General features: G+C 41.9%; 1 protein-coding gene across 3 annotated transcripts in view; it reads left to right on the plus strand.

Annotated features, from left to right (window-relative positions):
- SPTLC3 (serine palmitoyltransferase long chain base subunit 3) overlaps positions 1-22,035 on the plus strand; it is a 122,791-nt gene that overhangs the window by 97,065 nt on the left and 3,691 nt on the right. For all 3 annotated transcript variants that reach the window (XM_075446257.1, XM_075446274.1, XM_075446264.1), the window contains 3 exons: positions 5,984-6,203; positions 8,362-8,488; positions 21,275-21,410. In XM_075446257.1, coding sequence (XP_075302372.1) covers positions 5,984-6,203; positions 8,362-8,488; positions 21,275-21,410 — 483 coding nt within the window. The remainder of the gene's footprint in view (positions 1-5,983; positions 6,204-8,361; positions 8,489-21,274; positions 21,411-22,035) is intronic.

The raw sequence follows: 22,035 nt of genomic DNA on the forward strand, positions 1-22,035 counted from the left end.
CCTTGGCTTCTACCATTTCCACATCAGGACTAATCAGTTACTGTGTTCTTACATCATTTGTGTAGGCTTCTGCTCTGTTGCATACATAATTACCTAGGAGTCAGATAGACCAAGGCCCAGGGCGGGAGTTATAAGGCACCAGAAACTGTTCAAAACAGATTGGTTTTCATTTGTTTTTTTCCCTGCTTTTAATTTAATTTGGTCATTTTCCCTTCCAGCTCAGAAAATAGCTCCCTGATCAGTTAGATGTTGTCCAGTGCCTTTTCATGTGCATTAGAAGTTCCATGGGATTCAATGCCAGTACTGTAGGAAATTTATCAGGGTTATTTTTTATTTCCTGGGATTAAGTGACTGGACTTCCAGAAAAGAATGTCTTTGGCCAGGGACCAGCATTAAAAGTTAACATTTCTATTGTTTCAGCATGTCAAGTTGTATTTGAGGGCAGGATTGGAGGGTTCCCTTAAAACTATCACTCTAAACTACAAAACAGAGATTGTTGCATGAATGTGCAAGGCTTATGTAAGAAAACAATACTGAAAGTAAACACTAAAATGGAACACATACACCCTGGGAGTAACAGGTCAGCAAAGGAGGCATTTTGCCAATGACAATCTAGCCTGAAAGGGGAACCGATAAAGTTTTCAAATTTTGAAAGGGTAGTGGTACTATACGGCTTGTTTAGAGAAGTTGAGTGATACAATTATGAAAAAGACAATAGGTTGAATATGAGCAAATTAATTTTCCTGACAGGACAAAAAAATTAAAACCGTGGTACCATAGTAGGATGTAGAAAACGTTTTTCCCCGAGAAGTTTCAAAATAAACTGGACAAAAACTGTCAGTATCCTGTCAAGAGCAAGCCTGTGTTCCAAGCAAAGTGACCAGCACAAGTGCACCACCTCCCGTCTCTCAAAGCACCTGGCTCCACAATTTATCAGCTGCATCAGGAAGAATCTCAGCGGTCTGGCAGGGATTGAATCAAGCTTCAAAATTCAGTGATCCCAAAATTTTGGATTATCTCCTCACATCTGGAAGTAGATTCAAACTGAGTGTGTACTGAAGCAAGCATTTATGTCCACTCACTGAACAAGGGAGACGAGGGTCAGCTGCAATCTAGAAGCTTTATATCTCTGCTACTAAGCTAATAATTTTTGCTGCAAGACAGGATGTAATATCATGTAATGAGAAAATCTAGCCTGGGCAGAGCCAGCTTATGTTTGTCTGCATCCAGCTTTTTTGATGTGCCCTGTGTGCCTGAGCAGATCTGGAGAGAAATCAGTAGCTTTGTAAAAGTGACATGACCAGACTGAGACAGAACGATTACAGTTCACTTCTGGCTCTCTGATTTAAATTCAGTCGACATCAGTATTTACTGAAGGATTCAGTAAACTTTCCATCTGGGCTACCCAAGGGGTTGTGTGAAATAAGCTTTATCTTGGAGCAGTTCTGAACAGAGCAGTGTTCATATCACAAAGCATCTCCCAAATTCAAAAGAGAGACCAAAACAGAATAGGCAGCAAAACAGCTCTCATCTCTGCCGTCAGGAGGGCTGAGGCCTGTTTGAATGGCAGCGCAGAAACTGCACACGAAATCAGCAGCGCTTTATCTTCTCCATGGACACTTCAAGGTCATGTTAGGATCTCTGTCAGCTGTTGTAGCGTTTATGTCAGCCAGCATCTTTCAAGAGCAGTAAAGCTGAATACAAGTGTTTAGTTTTGCTAAACAGCTTAGAGTTCAGAGAGAAATGTCCTACTCATACTAGTAAGAAAATTTTTCATTAAATCTCTTAATGATTAAATCTTGCAACAGCCATGTACCAGGTCTATGTATTCTGGGATTCAGCAACAACTATGCTTTCATTCCACAAAAATGCAGCAAATCAAGCTCTGTACTTTTAATTTACCATTTCCACTCTTGTCTTTTTGAAGAAAAATGCTATCTCGCCCATCTGAATCTCCATGAGACATTAAGTTAATGATGTTCATGTAAATGTGGAAAAGCTGTTGTTGTCCTCTGCCTAGCTTATCTGCCCCTATATTGCTGGAAGGTGGAGAGGGGGATGCCTGTTCAACTCCCGCTGCAGAGGTGCTCCTTGACACCACTCTCACACTCTGGCCAACCTGCAGGACGACCAAACACAGCTGAAAGCTGCTATACTCAGCACAGATGATGCTGCATGCCCAAGCACACCCAGTGGCTTCGTATAATTTTTGGCTGATGCTTTGACTCTGGGCTATGTGACGACTGCTACGTCAGGGATGTGACAAGGAAGGCCAAAGCCCACCTGGAATTGAAACTGGCAAGGGATGTCAAAAACAACAAGAAGGACTTCTTCAACTACATCAGCAGCAAAAGGAAGGCTAGGGACAAAGTGGGGCCGCTGCTGAATGAGGTGGGTGTCCTGCTGACGAAGGACGCAGAGAAGGCAGAGCTACCGAATGCCTTCTTTGCTTCAGTCTTCAATGTCCAGGCAGGCCCTCAGGAATCCCAGGCCCCGGAGGTAAGAGAGGAAGCCTACAAAGAGGATGACTTTCCCTTGGTCAAGGAGGACTGTGTGAGGGATCGCTTAAGCGATCTGGATGTCCACATATCCATGGGCCCCAATGGAATGCACCCACGAGTGCTGAGGGAGCTGGTGGATGTCATTGCTGAGCCACTCCCATCACCTTTGAGAGGTCCTGGAGGACAGGAGAGGTGCCCGAGGACTGGAGAAAGGCCAATGTCACTCCAATCTTCAAAAAGAACAAGAAAGAGGACCCAGGAAACTACAGGCCGGTCAGCCTCACCTCCATCCTGGGAAAGGTGATGAGGCAGCTTATCCTGGAGGTCATCAACAAGCAAGTGGAGGAAAAGAAGGTTATCAGGAGTAGTCAGCATGGATTCACCAAGGGCAAATCATGCCTGACCAATCTGATAGCTTTCTACGATGACATGACTGGCTGGGTAGATGAAGGGAGAGCCGTGGATGTTGTCTACCTAGACTTCAGCAAGGCTTTCGACACTGTCTCCCATAATATCCTCCTAGGGAAGCTCAAGAAGTATGGGCTGGAAGGAAGTGCAGGGGATGAAGTTACTTTTGCAGTTTGAATGTTGACACAGGTTTGCAGATCAGGAAGCTCAGGAAGTGTGGGTTGGATGAGTGGTCAGTGAGGTGGATTGAGAACTGGCTGAATGGCAGAACTCAGAGGGTTGTCATCAGCAGCACTGAGTCTAGTTGGAGGCCGCTAACTAGTGGTGTCCCTCAGGAGTTGGTACTGGGCCCAGTCTTGTTTAACTTCTTCATCAACGACCTGGATGAAGAGTTAGAATGTACCCTCAGCAAGTTTGCTGATGACACCACACTGGGAGGAGTGGTAGATACACCAGAAGACTGTGCTGCCATTCAGCATGACCTGGACAGGCTGGAAAGTTGGGCAGAGAGGAACCTGATGAGGTTCAACAAGGCCAAGTGCAGGGTCCTGCACCTGGGGAGGAACAACCCCATGCATCTGTACAGGCTTGGGGCGGACCTGCTGGAGAGCATCTCTGTGGAGAGGGACCTGGGTGTCCTGGTGGACGACAGGTTGACCATGAGCCAGCAGTGTGCCCTGGCTGCCAAGAAGGCCAATGGCATTCTGGGGTGCATTAGGAAGAGTGTGGCCAGCAGGTCGAGGGAGGTTCTCCTTCCCCTCTACACTGCCCTAGTGAGGCCTCATCTGGAGTACTGTGTTCAGTTCTGGGCTCCCCACTTCAAGAAAGATGAGGAGCTGCTGGAGAGTGTCCAGCGGCGGGCTGCGAGGATGGTGAGGGGACTGGAGCATCTCTCCTACGAGGAGAGGCTGAGGGAGCTGGACTTGTTCAGCCTGAAGAAGAGAAGGCTGCGAGGGGACCTAATATATGCTTACAAATATCTCAAGGGCGGGTGTCAGGAGGATGGGGCCAAACTCTTTTCAGTGGTGCCCAGTGACAGGGCAAGGGGCAATGGGCACAAACTGAAGCACAGGAAGTTCCGTCTGAACATGAGGAAGAACTTCTTCCCTCTGAGGGTGACGGAGCACTGGCCCAGACTGCTCAGGGAGGTTGTGGAGTCTCCTTCTCTGGAGATATTCCAGACCCGCCTGGACGCAGTCCTGTGCAGCCTGCTGTAGGTGACCCTGCTTTGGCAGGAGGGTTGGACTAGATGACCCACAGAGGTCCCTTCCAACCCCTACCATTCTGTGATTCTGTGACTGTGGGCTGTGCTCTTGTATTCATTAGGAAAATAGCTGTGGTGGTTCAAGTTGCTTCTCCCTCAACTGCCAAGTGCCATTTGAGAAATTGAGAAAGCCCAGCCTTCTGGCGTTTGTAGTACAAGCCCACCCTCCGCTGCAAGAGACTATGGTGCCGATACACAGCCCCACAGCTGCCTCTTCTATTGCTGGGCAATAGATTTGCCAGCAGTCACCTGACTGCCAAAAATATGCCTCCAGGTTCACACAGCCAGGGTCTCCAAACCTCCCAGTACAAACAACACAGGCAACCCTTGCCCATGGCTGCTGTCCCATGCAGTTCTTTTAAACTAATGGAGACTTCCCTATGGGCAGGTCTCCGTCAAAACTGGGAGACCAAGATGTTTCCAAGCTTACTCAGGAGACCAAAGGATGAAGAAGGACTAAAATTGTCAGATTTTTCCCAAGTGCTAAAAGCACATCCTAAGCCTTTTGTAGCACCAAACTTCCAGCTGTGTAGTGCAGCTAGAGTGTCAATAAAACAATCAAACAATCTGTGAAAGACACTGGTCCAGGATCTAAAAAGTTGTGTTGATTGCACTGCTCTTTTGTACATGCTATTTGGGAACAAACTCCATGTTTCTGCTTACCTGAAACTCTTGTAGCACTTGCAATTGGATAGACCTTAGCCATAGGCCTTAACCATGGAGCACGGCCATTCCTGGCACACAGCGCACTCACCTTGTTTTTGATAGGAAGTATTTAGCATTTAAAGGCCTGCTTACTAGAGCTTGTGTAAGGGAACATGTATAATTCATTATGAAATGAATACTGAGTGTATCAGAGCATATCCAAGCATAGCTATAGTCAACTCACAGAGGTTTTCAAGATGTAATAATCTTCACAGCAATACTATTGCTACTTCATCTTTGTAGGATAAGAGTGCATTTTGTATTTGTCTTCCTGGGCTTTCACTTTGCTGCACATCTCCTCTGTGCCTTCTAACTTAATAAATGATTACCAATAATACAAAAGAATTACCACCTGTTCTTCTTTCTACAAATTTCAATATGCCACTAGTGTAAGTTCAGAAGATTTCCTTTTCCTGCGTGGCTGTAAGAAAGTAAAAAGAGAAAGAATGGAAACATTTTTCCTTTTGAGTGCTAGGTAGCAGGCTGCGTTTCTTGAATAATACATACTGGGAGAAAAGATTGGCAAGAGAGGATTTGAGCTCCCTTTTCTAATGCCTGATTCTGTCCACTCTGAAGACTGGGGCTGCTTTGAGTTATGGCACCATCTGTGCATTTCAGGTGGGCATCTCCTGTGTATGTTAGACCCAACTACTTTGCACTAGAGTCGTTTGCTATAGAGCTGTTACCCCCATATATTGCCACAGTAGCTGATGACAAACTAAGCAAGCACCAGACTGAATTACAGCGGTTCCTTACAATTCATTACAATATTTGTTTCGTAGTGAATTGTAATGTGCTGCTTTGGGTGAGTATCTTCCCTCATTTTATACCTTTCCTTCTCTTTTCTGGCATATTGAAAATCTGCAAGTATTCAAAGATTTTTTGACTGATTTTGATTGTAAGCATTCTAAAACTGTTTGACCATTTTATATTCACCTGCTGATGGGAAAGGGTTGCAATTTTTCTTTGAACTGTAAATACAAATTGAGATTCCAGAAGATCTTTCATGGAGTAAGGCCGTTAATTGCCTATATTTTCTGGCAGTATCCTAAAGAGAAAGAGAGTTTTGGATTTGTTGTTCATCCATGATTCTTTCCACCTGCAGCATGGAAGGGTCCATCGTGCGCCTGCCAGAGATAGTCTCCTTGAAGAAGAAATACAAAGCCTACCTCTACTTGGACGAAGCTCACAGCATTGGTGCGGTGGGTGCAACAGGCCGAGGAATTGTGGAGTACTTCAGTATGAGTCCTGATGACGTTGACGTATTAATGGGAACGTTCACAAAGAGCTTTGGCGCAGCTGGAGGATACATAGCTGGCAAAAAGGTAAAAGGAAAACAAATATTTTAACATCAAGGAGAGGGAGGTACCTTCTTATTAGGTGTGATGTATTTCACTTTCTTTTCACATAGACTGTTTTGCCTGAACACTATTCTAAAGTTAGCAGCATTTTCGTCTGGATCCCAAATGTACATCAAATAGTCAGACATTTTTATTTTTGTCTCATGTTCATATTCTGTAATTTGCTTGTGCTGGGTATTTCTGTGCCACCCTGATGATTGTTGCTTGTCTTGGAAATGTTTAGACATGTTGTGGTTGTCTAAATATACTTCACTACATTAATTTGCATGCAGATTTCTCGTTACTTTGTTTCACATTTGTAAACAGTGTGTGGAGCAATATCGAGACATTCAAGCCACAGTTTCATCCACTGATAATAATATTCCTAAACAATTGTGGATTGTCATAGTTGCATTTTTTTTAGGAGGATGGAGAAAGAGGGTTACTGAGGGCCTTTTGCAATAGAAAAATCTGTGTCCTCAGTTGCTCTGCATACATTAAGAAAACAACCTCTTGTCTCCAACAGATGTCAACAAGAAGTAGAGCTGAGCTTGTTTTAACTGGAGATGTAGAAGAACAGAAAGCATAATCAGCACCATTATGAAATGTTATCGGTTTTGCTGCTTGACGGGCATATCAAGTGGTTGCTGATTATTTATCTTTTTCATACCCTGCTGAATGTATTTATTAAGTAGTTTGCTGAATGAGTAGAGAAGCCTGTTTAGACAGCCCACATGGTGGTTGTCAGGATAACTTTAGTAAGGGTAGCACTTGAGTAGAATAAAAGGGTTATAGGAAAGTATGGAGTGTATATTTCTAACTGTCTTTGTTGGTTTTGCATCAGGAGATCTTAAAACAGGCTATTGTAGTACATCAAGAATCAATTTTCTTTGTTTCCTTTGCTTCCTGAATTTGTAGCTGAAGGTTTAACTCTTACCAAAGACAATGTGGCTAATGTAGTTAGAAATTATAGGAAGCCTAGACCTGTGAAAAGCAGTCCAAAGTGATTCATCATCTAATCCTTGTAAGTTTTCTTAAACGAAAGTGGGTCACTCTATTCACGCCTGTGCATATCACTAAGCTTTGCCTGAGGCTTCTGGGCCTTGGTAGCAGCTGCTCACCCAACACACTTAGCACACTTACATTCATTTCTGCAGCCAAAAATTCAGTGGCACTGTTTATTCTGTATCAGCTAGAGCACAGAAGCCTTCTCAGCTATTTGATCAAACCCTTAGTATTACAATTGTAGTATAGCAAAGCATAACCTGTATAAAGTTAGGTAAATATTTAACCGTAGAATTGCAATTACGGCATAGGCTTATACAGATGTTTTGGCAATAATTTGTGTTACTATCTTTTGGGTTTTTTCTGGTGATATTTATTGCCAAAGACAGCTTTCAAGCAAGCCTCATCCCTTTCTCACTAACATGCATTCAGCTTTTAGTGTGGTAACTGTTACTCTGATATTTTTCACTGGGAGGTATAAGCTGTCATAACAATGATGATCTTAATAAAGTGCTGAATTCCTACAGTATCGCTGGATTCAGGAGATTTACAGGTGCTTTAGACATGTCTACAGTACAGCAATGCTTTCTCCAGGAGCACACATTGTGCTTTTAGTTACACAAGGAAATGTTAAAGCAAGCGTATCCACTCTAACGTGACTGTCCCTGCCACACTGAGGGGGAAGTGTCAGCTGAAAGAAATTTATATACTAGTAGCCAAAGATAGATCAGAGTAAGGTTGCTTTTCCTGGGTTATGTCTGGTGGCAGAGAAACTGTACTGATGTCACGTAGGCATTGCTTCTTTCCCACAGAGGAACTGAGCACTATTTCAAGTGCAACTGTTTCTTGGTCTTGAAATTATTTTTGTTCCTTTACAGTAAGTCTTAGAACAGAAGTAAACATTATTCTATTCCAGACTTTGCTTGCAGCTGTAATTGCTCTACTTATATGCTAAAGTATTTGCACCTGCCTGATGTTTCTTCAGGCCATGCATTCACAGCAGGAGCCAAGAAAGCAAACCAATAACAGGGAAATGTCCTCTTCCTTTTCCATGTTCTCACTCCTGCAGTAGTTAAGAAGGAGATCTGCTGTTTGGCCAGCTCAGAGCTCACTGGTGCTTTGTTTTGCTTGTGTTAAGGACCTTGTGGACTTCTTACGAACTCATTCTCACAGTGCTGTGTATGCCACATCTATGTGTCCACCTGTAGCAGAGCAAATCATCAGGGCAATGAAATGTCTTATGGGACTAGACGGGACAGCACAAGGTAAGCCACCTTCTTTAACTTCACTTTCTTCAGTTACTACCAAAGCATCTACTGTGTACGGGTGCATACAAAATGTCATCCAGCAGCAAAGGAGTGTGGTAATACAGTGCAAAGGAAATAATTCTTACTGTAAAATTAATATCCAAATCATCATATTTCTAAGTACTATTGATTCTGTTTCTTTTTCCATGTTTTTTCACATGCAGTAGGGATGGAAATATTTTGGAAATCGGGCTGTAGAGTTGCCAGCTCACTCTGCTTTGCAGCAACAAATAGAAGTACATGAATTGCGCTTTGAGTAGATTGCCTGACTTTGTAGGTAGTGTTCGTAAGGACATGCCTTCATTTATGGGTTAGATGCTGTCAGTTTAGTTTCTTTTTAGGAGTAACCTTCAAAGTGGCAAGCAACACAAGCACAGTGCAGAATTTCAAAACAGGTATTGTATGTTATGTAATAAATAGTATGAGAAGATTATTATAATAATTCCTACCTCACTCAGGCATTAATTAGGGTGTCCTGAAACTAGTTTTGAAGTACATGTTCTCCAGAAAAAAAAAATGGCTGGTTGATGTCTTTATGAAAAATTAGGTTAATTTATATTCCTCTCCTGAAGCTGCCGATGCAGCTACCATCTAATCCTCTGTGTATCATGCTTTCTATGCAGCAAGCAACAAAACAACTGTGTGACATATCTCTGCTACTTTTTCAAAGTAATACTGATATGTGTTCAATGTTCTAGGACTTAAATCCCAACTTGGAGAAAAGCTGGTGGGTTTTGAATTTGTATAGTTTTTTTGTCAGGAATGCCCAAGAATCGTGTTATTGTGTAACATGCAGTTAAAGGCACAGATTCTGCTCTGAAGTGCAATCTCTTTCATGCCGGTCCAGCAGCACTGTGCTGTGCTATTTTCTCTTACCTGGTGTAGGACTAACAGACTAGTTCCGAGTTAGTCCTCCCTGATAGCTGTGACTGGGGTAAGGGGGGAACAGAAAGGAAAAGGGATATATGAGAACAGGTGAGATGCTGCTCTGTTGCAGTGCCCTAGAGGGCGGGTTCAAACCATGATAGACACGAGGCTCTTATGACGTTTATCACAGCCCTTCAGTGTGGTCAGAATTTACAAGACCCCAGCGTACAAAACGAGGTGTGGAGGATCCAGTCCCAGGGCCAAATTCTGCTGAGTGCAACGACGAAGCGCAGCAACACTCCAGCGCAACATGTAGACAATGAGGAAAGGACGCTTTTGTCACTTTGGCAGAGATGTCGGAGCGTAACAACTGTTTCCAGCTTGAAATTTGAAAGGTCAAGGTTGCGTATGCTGATGGCTACACCCTGCTCCGTGTCAGAGAGACCGGCTCTGACATCTTTCCTTTCCCTGCCTTGGGGGCTGTGCGCCAGCTGCAGCAAATGCTCGCCGTCAGAGGAGGGCGGTCTTACCCTGAGCATCCCCCAGAGTTACATGCCTGAGGCTCTCATAGATGCCGCATGTAAAATATTAAACATGCAAAGCACTTCCAGACCTTCAAAGCCTCTTAAAAATGATTTTCAGCTAGAGTGATTCTGCACACAGTTCAGTGCAGGCAAACAGGAAAACTTGGTGCAAGATGGAGTCTTTTAAGATGTGCGAGTCTGACTGTCCTAGGGCTAAGAATTTGTAGCATTTTCTCTTCCAGAAGCAGTGTTGTTTAATGACACAATGTTTGTGTTTCTGCACAAAACAAGTGCTCACTAAGTCTTCTGCAAATCCTTTATGAAATAAATCAGTGTTCTGTCATTTTAAAAAAATTTGTTTTGAAATATGAAATGCAAATGAATAGAAGAACGAAAGAATAAATCATATATCACAACTTAGAGTATTGCACAAAGGCTAGCAAACTGGCTATGATGTGTAAAAATGTTTCTTGTCTTTCTGAGCCAGAGACATTATTTTAGTCTATTGGTTTTTCTTTCATGTGGGCCTCCCTTCATTAGGCTGTCTTGTGGACTACAAAATGAAAAAACACAACCCAAACACAGGAAAAAATGTTACACTGGACCACTCTACAATGCTGTTTTGGCATCAGAGAGAAGGGAGGTGGTGGCTTAGAAATGAGGGGGGAAGAGAAGGGGGAAAGCACTGTCTCTTCTTAGATATTTTTCTTTCCAAGGACAACAGCAGCCTTGGCTGAGTTCTTTTGGTCTGCTGTCATAGAAAATGGTGAGTCCTGGATGTGAGCTGTACTTGTGAGAGCATCAGCCGTGTAGCAGAGGCACCTGGCAGAGAAGTTTCAAGTGAATCAGAGTTGCTACAGGGTTGTATAGACCCTTTGTTCTCTGGATGCCTGTTTAATTTTTAAAACGAGTTTATTTTGCAATTTATTTCAAATAGCATTCTTTTCCCGCAGGATGATTCGGGGAGTCCTTTATAAGTAGATCTCCACTGATGTCTTGTCCTCCAGAGGACATTTCTATAGGGGAGGGAGCTTTGCAAAAAAATACTGGAAAGTTTTGGAAACGAATGAAATTAGAAGTTGCTAAAAAGTTCCATGTTAACTAGAGGGTGCTTCTTGAAAAGAGTATGAAATAATGGGATGACAAATGTGTTAACCCAGTGTCCTGGGTTCAGCCAGGACAGGGTTAATTTTCACCGGAATCCAGGAAGGGGCACAGCCGGGCGGGCTGACCCCACCTGGCCAAACAGAGCCCGGTATTCCATACCATGTGCCATCATGCTGGGTTCCGGTGGGGGGGAGCTGGGCGGGGGGAACTCACTCACGGCTCGGGAGCGTGGGGCGGCGGCGGTCGTGGAGAGCGGCTCTGTTGTGCGGTCTGTTTTGTTTTGTGTATTCCCCTTATCTGTATCGTTGTTGTTCCTATTCCCTTTGTTTGCTGTTCTGTTAAACTGCCCTTATCCCGACCCACCAGTCTTCTGCCTGTTTCTTTCCATTCTCCTCCGCACCGCGGCGGGGGCAGGGGCGGCCGTGTGGTGCTTTTGTTGCTGGCCGCAGCCAAACCATAACACCCAGTATGTTCTCACATCTGAACTTCATGACTGACTCCTCAGTAGATTAACAGGAAATTAAAGGAAGAAAGACTGATTTGGTCATTGAAATTGCTGCTCTGAAAACTCTTTGTTCTGTTTTTTAGCACTTCACACAGTCGCTTTTTATATTTTCCCAGATACTATGCTTTTACATTCCCTTCAATTTCCTTCTAGTTATTTTCCACTAATTTGTTAAGCAGCTGATCCAGAAAAGAGTAGCATAGGTGAAATTATATAGTGGGTAATGCCAGAGGCGAGAAATGCAGTGAATACTACTTGTGTTTATCCTGGTGTGTATCCAAATGATTAATCTCCCATATTTTCTTCCTTTATTTTCAATTAGTAAGAATATGTTTGTTTGGAAAAGGAATCAGGCTGTGCTTTTCCAGGACAGGATCAGTACACTGGGTGCATGACTGCAGGATATGAATAAATGTGTATGGACACAGGGGGTATGGCTTAATTGCAAGGAAGGAACAGGTTTGCACTTCAAAAATAATTATCTGAAACCTAAACAGTTCAGCTAGAAATTATCCACAACAGGTGTCTGTCTCAGGATTCAATATTTTCTTATCCACAAAAAAGGTTCAGTCCTTCTTCAGAAGAAAGCTAGATATACATACGGGATTTGATAATTTAGGGGGGAAAAAAGGGAGGGGGAAGAACAATTTTCAAAAATCCCTTTTTCCCTGAAGAGCTCCAGTTTCTCCAGTCTTTAGGATGAAGATTTGAATTGTGATAGCCAAGCTTATAATTTTTGCAATCTCTATGAAATACTATCCGACTCTTGTAATGTTACAAGTCTTTAAAAAAATCTCTACTTCAAACGAACAGTGACAAATCTCAAGATCCACTGAGTGAAGGAACAACTTCCAGCTCAGTGTGAGGGGCCTGAACAGAGAGCATCTGCTACATGGAGCCTGGGCAGAGGAGTGGAGCCCTGAGCACCTGCATTTATTTTGCACTCTCAGGCACTTAGGGAAATGAGCCAGGAAGATTAAGAGAGAAGAGACTCCGACAAGCAAAGGAGACACATCAGGGATTAGACAACATGTGGGTGAGAAGGACTGAAACTAGTACCAAAATGAGATGCTGAGAAGATGGGCTGGAGAGGCTGTAAATAAAAAGAGCCTGGTGTGGGGAAGCAGAGGAAGAGGGACAAAATGTGTCTGCAAAAAACTACAGCAAACACATGACCCTCCAAACCAGTGCTGGTGCCTCAAACATTCCTTGTTCTCCTCCGGTCAGCAAACTGCTGTGAAGCATACGAGCAAGATATGTGCTTACCTTGCTTTGCAGCAGGAGACCCAAATTTGGATGGAGAAGTTCTCATTTTAAACACCTTGCACTAGCATAAGTAAAAAGATAGAGAAGACATGGTATTTACCACAGAAACCATCTATAAATGTATGGGTATGTCCCATATCAATATTCATGATAGTTGTGAGACATTAATGTCATGATAATGTGAGTGGGAGGATACTACAGAGCCAACAGCCAGCTACTACAGTTTCCTACTTTTGCCATGTTTTGTGCTGTGGCTTGAGAAAATGAAGCACAAGAAATGCTTAATTAGGAGAAGATAGTAGTTCCCTCAAAACTGATATGCACAGTTGTTCCTGCCTGGAAGAGAGGGCTGAGCTGGGGTCACTATGACCAAGTCCTTTGTTTCTTGAGTGACTTGTACCAGAAGAGGCAGAGAATGACAACAAAAATTGCACGTGTATTTCCCTGTTCATGTAAAATCATATTTTTAATAGAGTACAAGTCCTGGCATTTTTCAATGCCATGTTTTACAGGACTCTCTGAAAATCGACAGCTTGTAGAACTAGACATATTTATTCTTGTTATCATAATGTCATAGATACTGTCATAGTTCCTATAATAGAGTTATTCAAAAGCTTATAAACTTCTGGCAGCTGTATTTCCTTTAGCAATGTCATAAGGCAGCAAGTTCTACAGTTCACTTCATATACTCTATAAAAAAAAAAATAATTTTATCCCTCTTAAGCCTTTGTGGCCTTTTCATCTCAAATGTGTCTCTCCTCATTTATTAGGAGATACAGGAAGCAGAAGTTCCCATGGCATTTACTCTTTATAATTCATAATATAGATATTCTTTATATGTTCTCCTCATGGCTTCCTATTACACCACTGGAGACACCTCAGGAAACTCAGCAGCTGCCTTAGTGGTTTTATTCCCATGATGAGACTGTAGTTGACTCAGAGTATTTGGACCCTGCACAAATTTTCAAGTACACTTACTTGCATGCAACACGGCCCCTCCAGCTGTGACCTCAGACCTTTTTCTTTTTTCGATTTCTGCCTGAGAATACCAAAACCATATTTTTACACTTAAATTTGAAAAGTAAAAAAGTAGAACCACTAGGCAGCCAGAGTTAAGACAGGTAGAAAAGCTAAAGCAATTTTCTTGATGACTAATATTAGATTTCAGTGGTGTAAAAAGCAAATTGCAGCATTTGCAAAGGCATCATTTTTCTGTTTAATGCACAGCAAACAATAATTCACCAACACCAATAGGCATTTTTCATATGTTTTTATGAGATGCTGAAAAATTTAAAAACCTAGCCTAGGGAATCTACTGTACTCATTATGTTAAAAGATAATTCCTGAGGTTGTTTAGATAGAAAGTGTTACTTTAAAATGTTAATTTACTCTGCCATTTGTGCTGATTGGTTTATCTTTTTGCAACTACTGATTTTCAATTTTGTTTTTAGCAGACTTCAAGTTCTTGCATTTGAGCTCATTCAGATTGCAAGAAGCTGCGGAACGCTGCTTTCTGTTTTGGCTTGGCATTAAAAAGATCTGTTTTTAAAAGGTTCCTTCTTAAAACACTTCCGTCTGCCTTAGATCTTTGTACAACTGGAAGACAATCTTCTTAAAATGCTCAGTTTCCAACATTTTCCACTGCTATCTGCACTCAGCTGTCTTTTGAAAATGTTAGCTTTGCCTGTCAAGGTCCTCTGTAAATTAAAAAACCTTAGTTTCATGTCACTACAGCCTCGCATAAACCAGCACTGGTGCCAGGAAGGGCCGTCTTGCCCTCCGTTCACCCCCTGTCTATCCCCTTATTCACAGCCCTTTTCCTCATGCCAGCTTTAGTGTTCGTGCAGCCATGCAATGAACTGAATCAGAGAACTGATCTAGCTGAAAAATAACCGACCCTCCCACAAATGGTTATCCTACAGCCAAACTGGTTCTCTGAGCCAATCTATCATGTGGCTACATGAATCTCAGTGCCAGGACTTCAGCAGCTGGAGCCAAGAGGAACGATCCCTTTTGCAGCAAAATAAATCTGTGCCAGACTGAACTGATCATGAAACTATAGCTAGAAAGCTTTAATACTGCAAGCTACCTAGCAATGGATGCCTTGAACTGCTCGAAACAGCTTACAGCATCAGTCATACTAAAGCGTGGCTTTTTACTGTTCCTTCTCAAATTCTCATTTTGCTGCTTCATTCTGAGATGATTGCTTCTCTCGGGTCCTCATCAAGCATAATGCTTGAACCTTGGCTTAATTTTAAGTTAATATTCCCAATAAGGATGTGCTTACATTTAAAGTGCTTGAGCAAATTTATTCCCTTTACACAGCATTGGCTCCATGGCTAGGGCTCCCAGTCACTATGATGGTGAAGATGCTAACGATGGTAATATCCTGTCGTGATTATTATTTGCCTGAGCTGAACATCACAGATGTTCTCCCAGCAGTGGATGATGAAACAGAGCTAAATTCTGCCATCTTTACTCAAAACGAGTGAGACGCTGTTCCAGTGGAGCCATCTGCCATGCGGTCCACCTCCTAAAGGAAGCCAAACATATCCATGGAGGGTCAGTTGATCTGAACAAGCAGGGGCTTTGGAGTAATAGCATTCGCAGTGATTTGCAAGAGCTCTGAGAATTAACCAAATTCTACCTCATTTGAAGTCACTTTTTCCATATTCAAAGTTAAACCAGTGCTGTAACCCTCTAGCAGACCCTACCCACGGATAGGTGTCACTTATATTCACAAATAAGCATTAACTGCAGGCAGAGAAGGGATGTCATCAGACTTGGATGTGACTCGTGGCCTGTCCCCCAGCTACACTTTCCCGGGGGCAGCAACACAGCTTTCTGACACAGTCACCTTTTAAAGCTGTCTTCGCTGCTGGGATAGAGCATGAGGATTCCTCCTCCATTCCAGATGCTGCTTGCTGCTGCCCAAGGAATCCAGTGCCATTATCATCCTGAGGAGCACAAAGGAGAGAAAAGGCTTTTCTAATGGTGTTTAGATCACTGGTGTTTCAGGAACACCTAATGTGGTACAGATGGGTCTTACTGTGCACTGGCTGGCTTTCAGCAGGGGAACTGATGTGCTTTGTAATTAATCACCTGTGCTGGGAGTTAAATAGGGCTCAGCCAGGGCTGGCTGCTCTGTCGCCACTTTTGTGTGGGACACTGAATATGGACATTATATATCTGAATATAGATAAGGTGCTGGCTAGGCATAGCTGACTCATTCAGGTAAAATCAGGTAAAAATGACAGAATTTGTACAATTTTTATCCTTTCTGCTTCAGCTGAAATTGCCACTTTTTCTTTCCTTAATCTGCTCTGGAAAGTGTTTTGCAGCAGTTCACAGTTAAAATTGGACTGACTAAATAAGACCTTAAGGGCCTATTTAGCAGCTGAATTAAGCTGAAATTACTGTGTTTCTATTTGGCATTAGATTGTAGAAGAAAGTGTCTTCACTTCTCCCCATTTCATAGCAAAGTTATTTTTTTATAATGATTATTTATCTGAGAACCTATTTCCTTTAGGCACCCTAGTTTTATAGCATTCTATTTGTAATTTAGTGCACATGGAGGTACATGTGTGTTACTGTTATAATGGAACCAGAGATAAAAAAGAAAATCTGTCCATCTGCAACAGTTTAGTGGGGAAGAGCTATTGTTTTCCAAATTTTTTTTCAGTCTGTGAAAGTTTGCTTTTTACTATCTAGTTGTTAGTAGAGGAGGGCAGGGAGTGGAGTTCTCCATCCAAGGAACACAGATTGAAGAGACACACTGACATTGGTACGTAAAAGTTTTTGATTGTGTAACTAATTGTCTAGAAAAACCCTATGAAACAACAGTTGGAGAAGATTAAAGCAGGTGGATTTGTGTCTTGAAGGGTCCATCGCATGCCAGAAAAAAGTATGGCGTGGGATTATCTTTCCTGGAAAGGGTTCAAGAAAAATAGCTCTCCTTCAATTAAAATACACCTGAGATCTTGTTATGAAAGGCTACAGGTTGCTTATTCCTGTTTTCAATATACTGCATCAGAATTTCCAAGGATAGAAGCCTATGGGAAGAGTTCAAACGTAGGATGTTTGTGCAGGAACTGAACGCAGCCAGCTTCTCTGCTTATTAAAATCTTGCAGGAGTGAAAAGCAGACATCTCTGGAAGAGGAAAGCAACCTTTTCTTTCAGAGACATGATAGTTTTACTACCTCTTTTGCTGCCAGGATAAGGTCCTGGCATAAATAGCAAAGCTCTGTTGAAGTGCGTGGAGCTGTGCCAGGTAACATCTGCCTGAGATCAGGCCCTCAGACATGTAGTCAGGATGCCTTCCTGCTGTCATACTCCAGAGCAACTCCTCACTGAAAGCAGGTCTGAAGCCACAGCCTGGCATGTGACAAAGCATCTACCAAGCCTGTTACTCCAAGTGGCTCTCGTAAAAAGCTTGTTGCTTCAAAGAAATTATGAGCAAGCCACTACCTTTCATCATTTCTCTCTCTCTTGCCTTCTCTTTGTATTTTTCCTCAAGCTAAACCATATTATTTCTGAGCTATAAAGCCTTCTAAAAGCCCACAGAGCTAAAACTGGCAATACGTAATAATGCATGTCAAATAAAAATCTAATCAGCTTTTTTCCAAGAATTGCCAACACCTTAGAAATTTGCAGTAAACCAAATATTTTTTAATCAGTGCAACAAATGAAAACTCTAAATTTGCCAGCAGTAGGTGGATTGCAGATGCAGTAAATACATTTTTGATGTAGCATCCAGGTAATTAATCCCATATTTCAGCAAAATCCCAGTAAACTGGCTGTGTATCACTTGTATGCTCCAAGCAGCATGAAGATAACCTGTGAAATTTAAGAATCCTTTGTCATTCAGTTTTCTCACTTTCTGTCCCTTTTTAATTCAGCTAATAAAAAGAGGTAGAGCTCTTAATAAGGTCATGTTCAACCTTAGCTGAAAACTCTGGAGCATTAGTGGGCTTAGTTTTAATTAGCTAAGGGTCAGTTTTCCCTGTCTAGGCTGTTGTCTCTAAACATAGGCCGTGGTGTGGTTCACATGTTTTATTGGTTATAACTATCAAGATATCCTGCATGCTGTGCTATAAGCTATTTGCATATACTGTAAATCCTCAAGCATTTTGCAAAGAATTTTTGAACAAATATATTTACTAAGGACCTGATACTCTAATTAGTGCCATGCAGGTAAATTCTCCCACTCAAATAGATGCAGCTATACTGTTTTAGCTTAAGGGTCTGACTCTGCAGATTTTCACTCAATATATAGTAAAGGATGCAAGATCACAGCCTCAAGAATCAAAGAAAATACTTTTTGAATGCAATGTCTTTGGTTAAACATACCACAGTGAATCTGGACTAAGATCTGATTCTAAACTGAATTCATCACTCTTACACTGATTCAGTCTGTAGTGTGGGGGGAAATTTGGGCCATTGAGACCAAAATAAACATTTTGCTCGGATCTGCCTCCTTATCTGACATTGAAGGGTCCCATAAAGGAATGAAAAAGAGCATTGAAATATAGTTACAAACTTTAAGGTTTTTATTGCTCTTATCAGGACGGCATATAAGAGGGCTGTGTATATGATGTGTGTATGTGGTCTTTGACCACAAAACTTAGCATGAGAAAGGAAAGTGTTGACACTTGGTAAAAAACTAGGTTCCTCCCAGCCACCCACCCACAAATACAGTTTGTGTAGCAATTGTCTCCTAATGTGCTTTTTTTCCCTCCAGATATATGTGAGTGCTCTGATCTTTTATTTGGCTTTTTAATGCATCCCTGTGAACGAAATTACTATCCCAGGATGTTGCTAAAACATTAAAGTGGCTCTTTTGCATCAGCACTGGCTGGCTTGAAATGAGTTCCATAGGGAGTCTCAAAAGGGGATCTGTCCCCTCACAAACCAGCTGAGGATATAGATTCAGCAAGGGAAGACTGGAAGAGGTCTTCGACTTTCGGGAGGTTGCCTGAAATTCCTCTTTCAGCTCCAATGTTTCCTTTGCTGGATTCTCCCTCTTGCTTTGGAGTCTAAATTTCTGGTACCTAAAATAAGTAGACACAAACTGATCAACTCTGGGCCATGCACATATGGTTTGATAAATACTGAATGGCCTGGAATCTTGCATGGCTGACACTTTCCAGCGTTGTGGTAAATATTTAAATAGAAAGGAGAAGGCAGCAAGTCTTAAACTGCACTCACCAAGAACCTCTGCATTTATGAAAACTTTTCCTAATTGAAAATCTAGTAGTTTCAAATGCTGTAGACTGAGCATTTGGAAACTAGTTCAGGGGCTGCTAAGATAGCAAGAAGCAGCAGTGGCTTTGAGCCCCCAGTTCAGGTTACTCCCCCACCCTTCTCCTTGTATTTTGGGCATTCAGGAGGTGCTAATAACATCCTTACGAATTCTAGCAAGGGAAAAAGTCTCTCTTTAGACTTTAGACACATTACGGTGTGGTTCTTCTCTAACTCCCTTTCCTTGACATATCCCCTGCCCCCATTTCTCATCCTCCTTCTCAGTGTTTCCTCCTGGTTCTTTGAGATCTACTACACCAAAAATATTTTTGGAAATACCGCAGACTATTGTTTTTATTAGTGACTGGAAAGCTTTGTAGTAGGATGCTTTTGTGTTTCATTTGTTTTCCTTGTTCTGGCACAGCTGGTTTTACTTTAGCAGCATTAGAGAGATGGTTAAACTATTTGTGGCCTTTTCTAACCCAGTAGATCTCTTCTACTGAATGCTTTAAACTGAACGTCTGAAACTGTAACTAACAGGTTGTCTGCGTGGGCAGTTTTGTGCATAAAGTTACAAATGCACTGATTTTATGAGAACTTTTAATTTGTTCAGCAAAACACTGATCACTGTGAAGCAAATCACAGTTTCCCTATAAATTTCCCAGCCAGAACATTGACAGAACCTTGACTAGGGAAGATACAGAACAGATGAAGCAGTAGCTCTTGTTCAAACCTATGCATGCTCAGAAATGATTAATGGAAAAGAGGTTTGTGTAGGTGTGGTGATCCCAACCTTAGCCAACAGGGAATAGGAAGAAACAGGCAGTGGGGCAGAATGTGGTCTGAGGACAAATCAGCTGCACAGTGATTAGGTTTAGAGAATCAATCTGTTTGACACTGGCTTGGCAGTTTTCTTTCTGGTGAGGTCAGGCAGGTGACAGACCTGGCTTGATTCATCGCATGGCTGTGTGAACATAGGACCGGTACTGGGGAGGCAGTGGCAAAGAGCAGCATGTGGGTATGGGGTAGGTGGCACTATCCCTCTTGGCAACTTACAACACTGGAAGAGCAGCGCACATATCAGCTCACTGACAAAATGTAATGCAGGTGGGAAAGGACATCCTACATCTCCTACCTGCAGTAACGTTGAGCGTCGCTCTTCCCTTTTGTATGCAAGGGGTGGGGAAGCAACTGCACTTGTCAGAAACCACCTCCTTAGTGACATTGCAAAAGAAAAGGCTGAGATGACTTTTCAAGCATGTTTTTTCTCTGCTGCTTTTTGTCTTTTTCCTTCATTAAAAGTAATTTTTTTCAAACTTCCTGTCAATTTTGCGGGGGCACACATCAGTGGATTCATGACTGAATGAGGCCAGGGAGAATGCAGAAAACAAAACTTGTGTCTGAAAGTCTTGCATGACTAAAGTCTGTTGTCAGACAACGATATTGAGGTAGTAATAGCAAGATAAGAGGACAAAGAAATTGAGCAGAACTCAGCAAGGGATTACACATGTAATGCACATTAGAGTAACTGGAGTTATGCTGAATGTTGGCAACAAACTGCAGAAGATCAGACCTTGTGTAATAGTGAAGTTTATCACATGCTTTTCCTCTGTCTAAAAAAATTGCAACAAAAGCATTAGTTTGGGCTCACCCAAAATGCAGTATTTTCTGCTTGAAGCTTTATTACAGTCACAAAATAAAAACAAAAACCAAACATGTATGCACAGGACTAGCTAAGATATGAGGACCCCTTTGGAATATTATTAATGAGAATAAATATGCATATACCAACATCTGTATCAACTTCTGTAGATACTGGTTGTTTCCCTTTATAGTGAATTATGTTAAGAGAGAACATATTCTATTTACATGTCCTATACCCAGAGAGACACATAACTAATTCTCTGTAGGTGTGTGCATGCCATTCAGTATGTTTTATTCGGTGCAATATGGTAAAGGGAATTGTCCACCCATCTATTCCCAGAAGATACACTGTTTCTGCCAGTGGGAAGGCACCTCAGAAGTACAGGAATATCAGTTGTCTGTCCTACAATGCCATAATAATCAATGTAACTGCATTTAGCTCGTTCCATGTTTTTCTTCTCGATCAAATAGCAACATATACATTTCAGCCAAAATTTTCTGAACTGTTACCCACAGCCCTGTTTCTTGCCTGTTACTAGGCTACGGTTATGATCTTTGCACTGACTGTTATCCTGACTGACTCGTTTCAGGGCTCCAAAGAGTGCGCCAGCTGGGAAAAAACACAAGATACTTCAGACGAAGACTGCATGAAATGGGCTTCATCATTTATGGCAATGATGATTCTCCTGTTGTCCCCTTACTTCTTTATATGCCTGGTAAGATAGGGTAAGTACTGGGAAAAAACCCATTGACAAAATGAACACTATTCAAGTTCATAGATTATACACTGTGAAAAATGTAGTTATGTATGGTAGACGCTTCACAAGAGAAACACACACAGTTAGGTAAATTACTCATTTAGTTATGTTCTATTTTAAATTTGGACCTAGACTTAATTTTATGCTGTTCCAGTATTCAGAATTTTTTTAATGTGTCTTATCCTTTTTTAACTTGCTCTGGAATAATGCTTTTGATAGCATTTTGAATTTGGATTCCTTTTTAATTTGTAAAAATTGTAATCATTAAGAGATACATTGCCTTTGATTTATTAATTGGTTTGTATGGAAGTTCTTTTTACCCATCTCATCTTTGAATGGTTTTTGCATGTTTTACCATTCAGTACCTGTCAGGCAGCACTTGTGCACTGACTTGGACATGCAGACCAGAAGTTAGTAGTAGCATAATGTAAAGGTTGAGCTGTAGGGAGTATTTGCAAGTAGCTTAGAGTGGCTATGTGCTCTAGGTCTAGTACACACCACACAAAAGGTTTCTAAACTGGCAGAGAAATTGTGAGAGCAAAGAAACTGTCACACAGCTTGTTTTAATCCTGTTGATGTGCAGGAACCTTCCA

The sequence above is a fragment of the Opisthocomus hoazin genome, chromosome 2 (assembly GCF_030867145.1).
Source record: "Opisthocomus hoazin isolate bOpiHoa1 chromosome 2, bOpiHoa1.hap1, whole genome shotgun sequence".
NCBI classification, from domain to species: Eukaryota; Metazoa; Chordata; class Aves; order Opisthocomiformes; family Opisthocomidae; genus Opisthocomus; species Opisthocomus hoazin.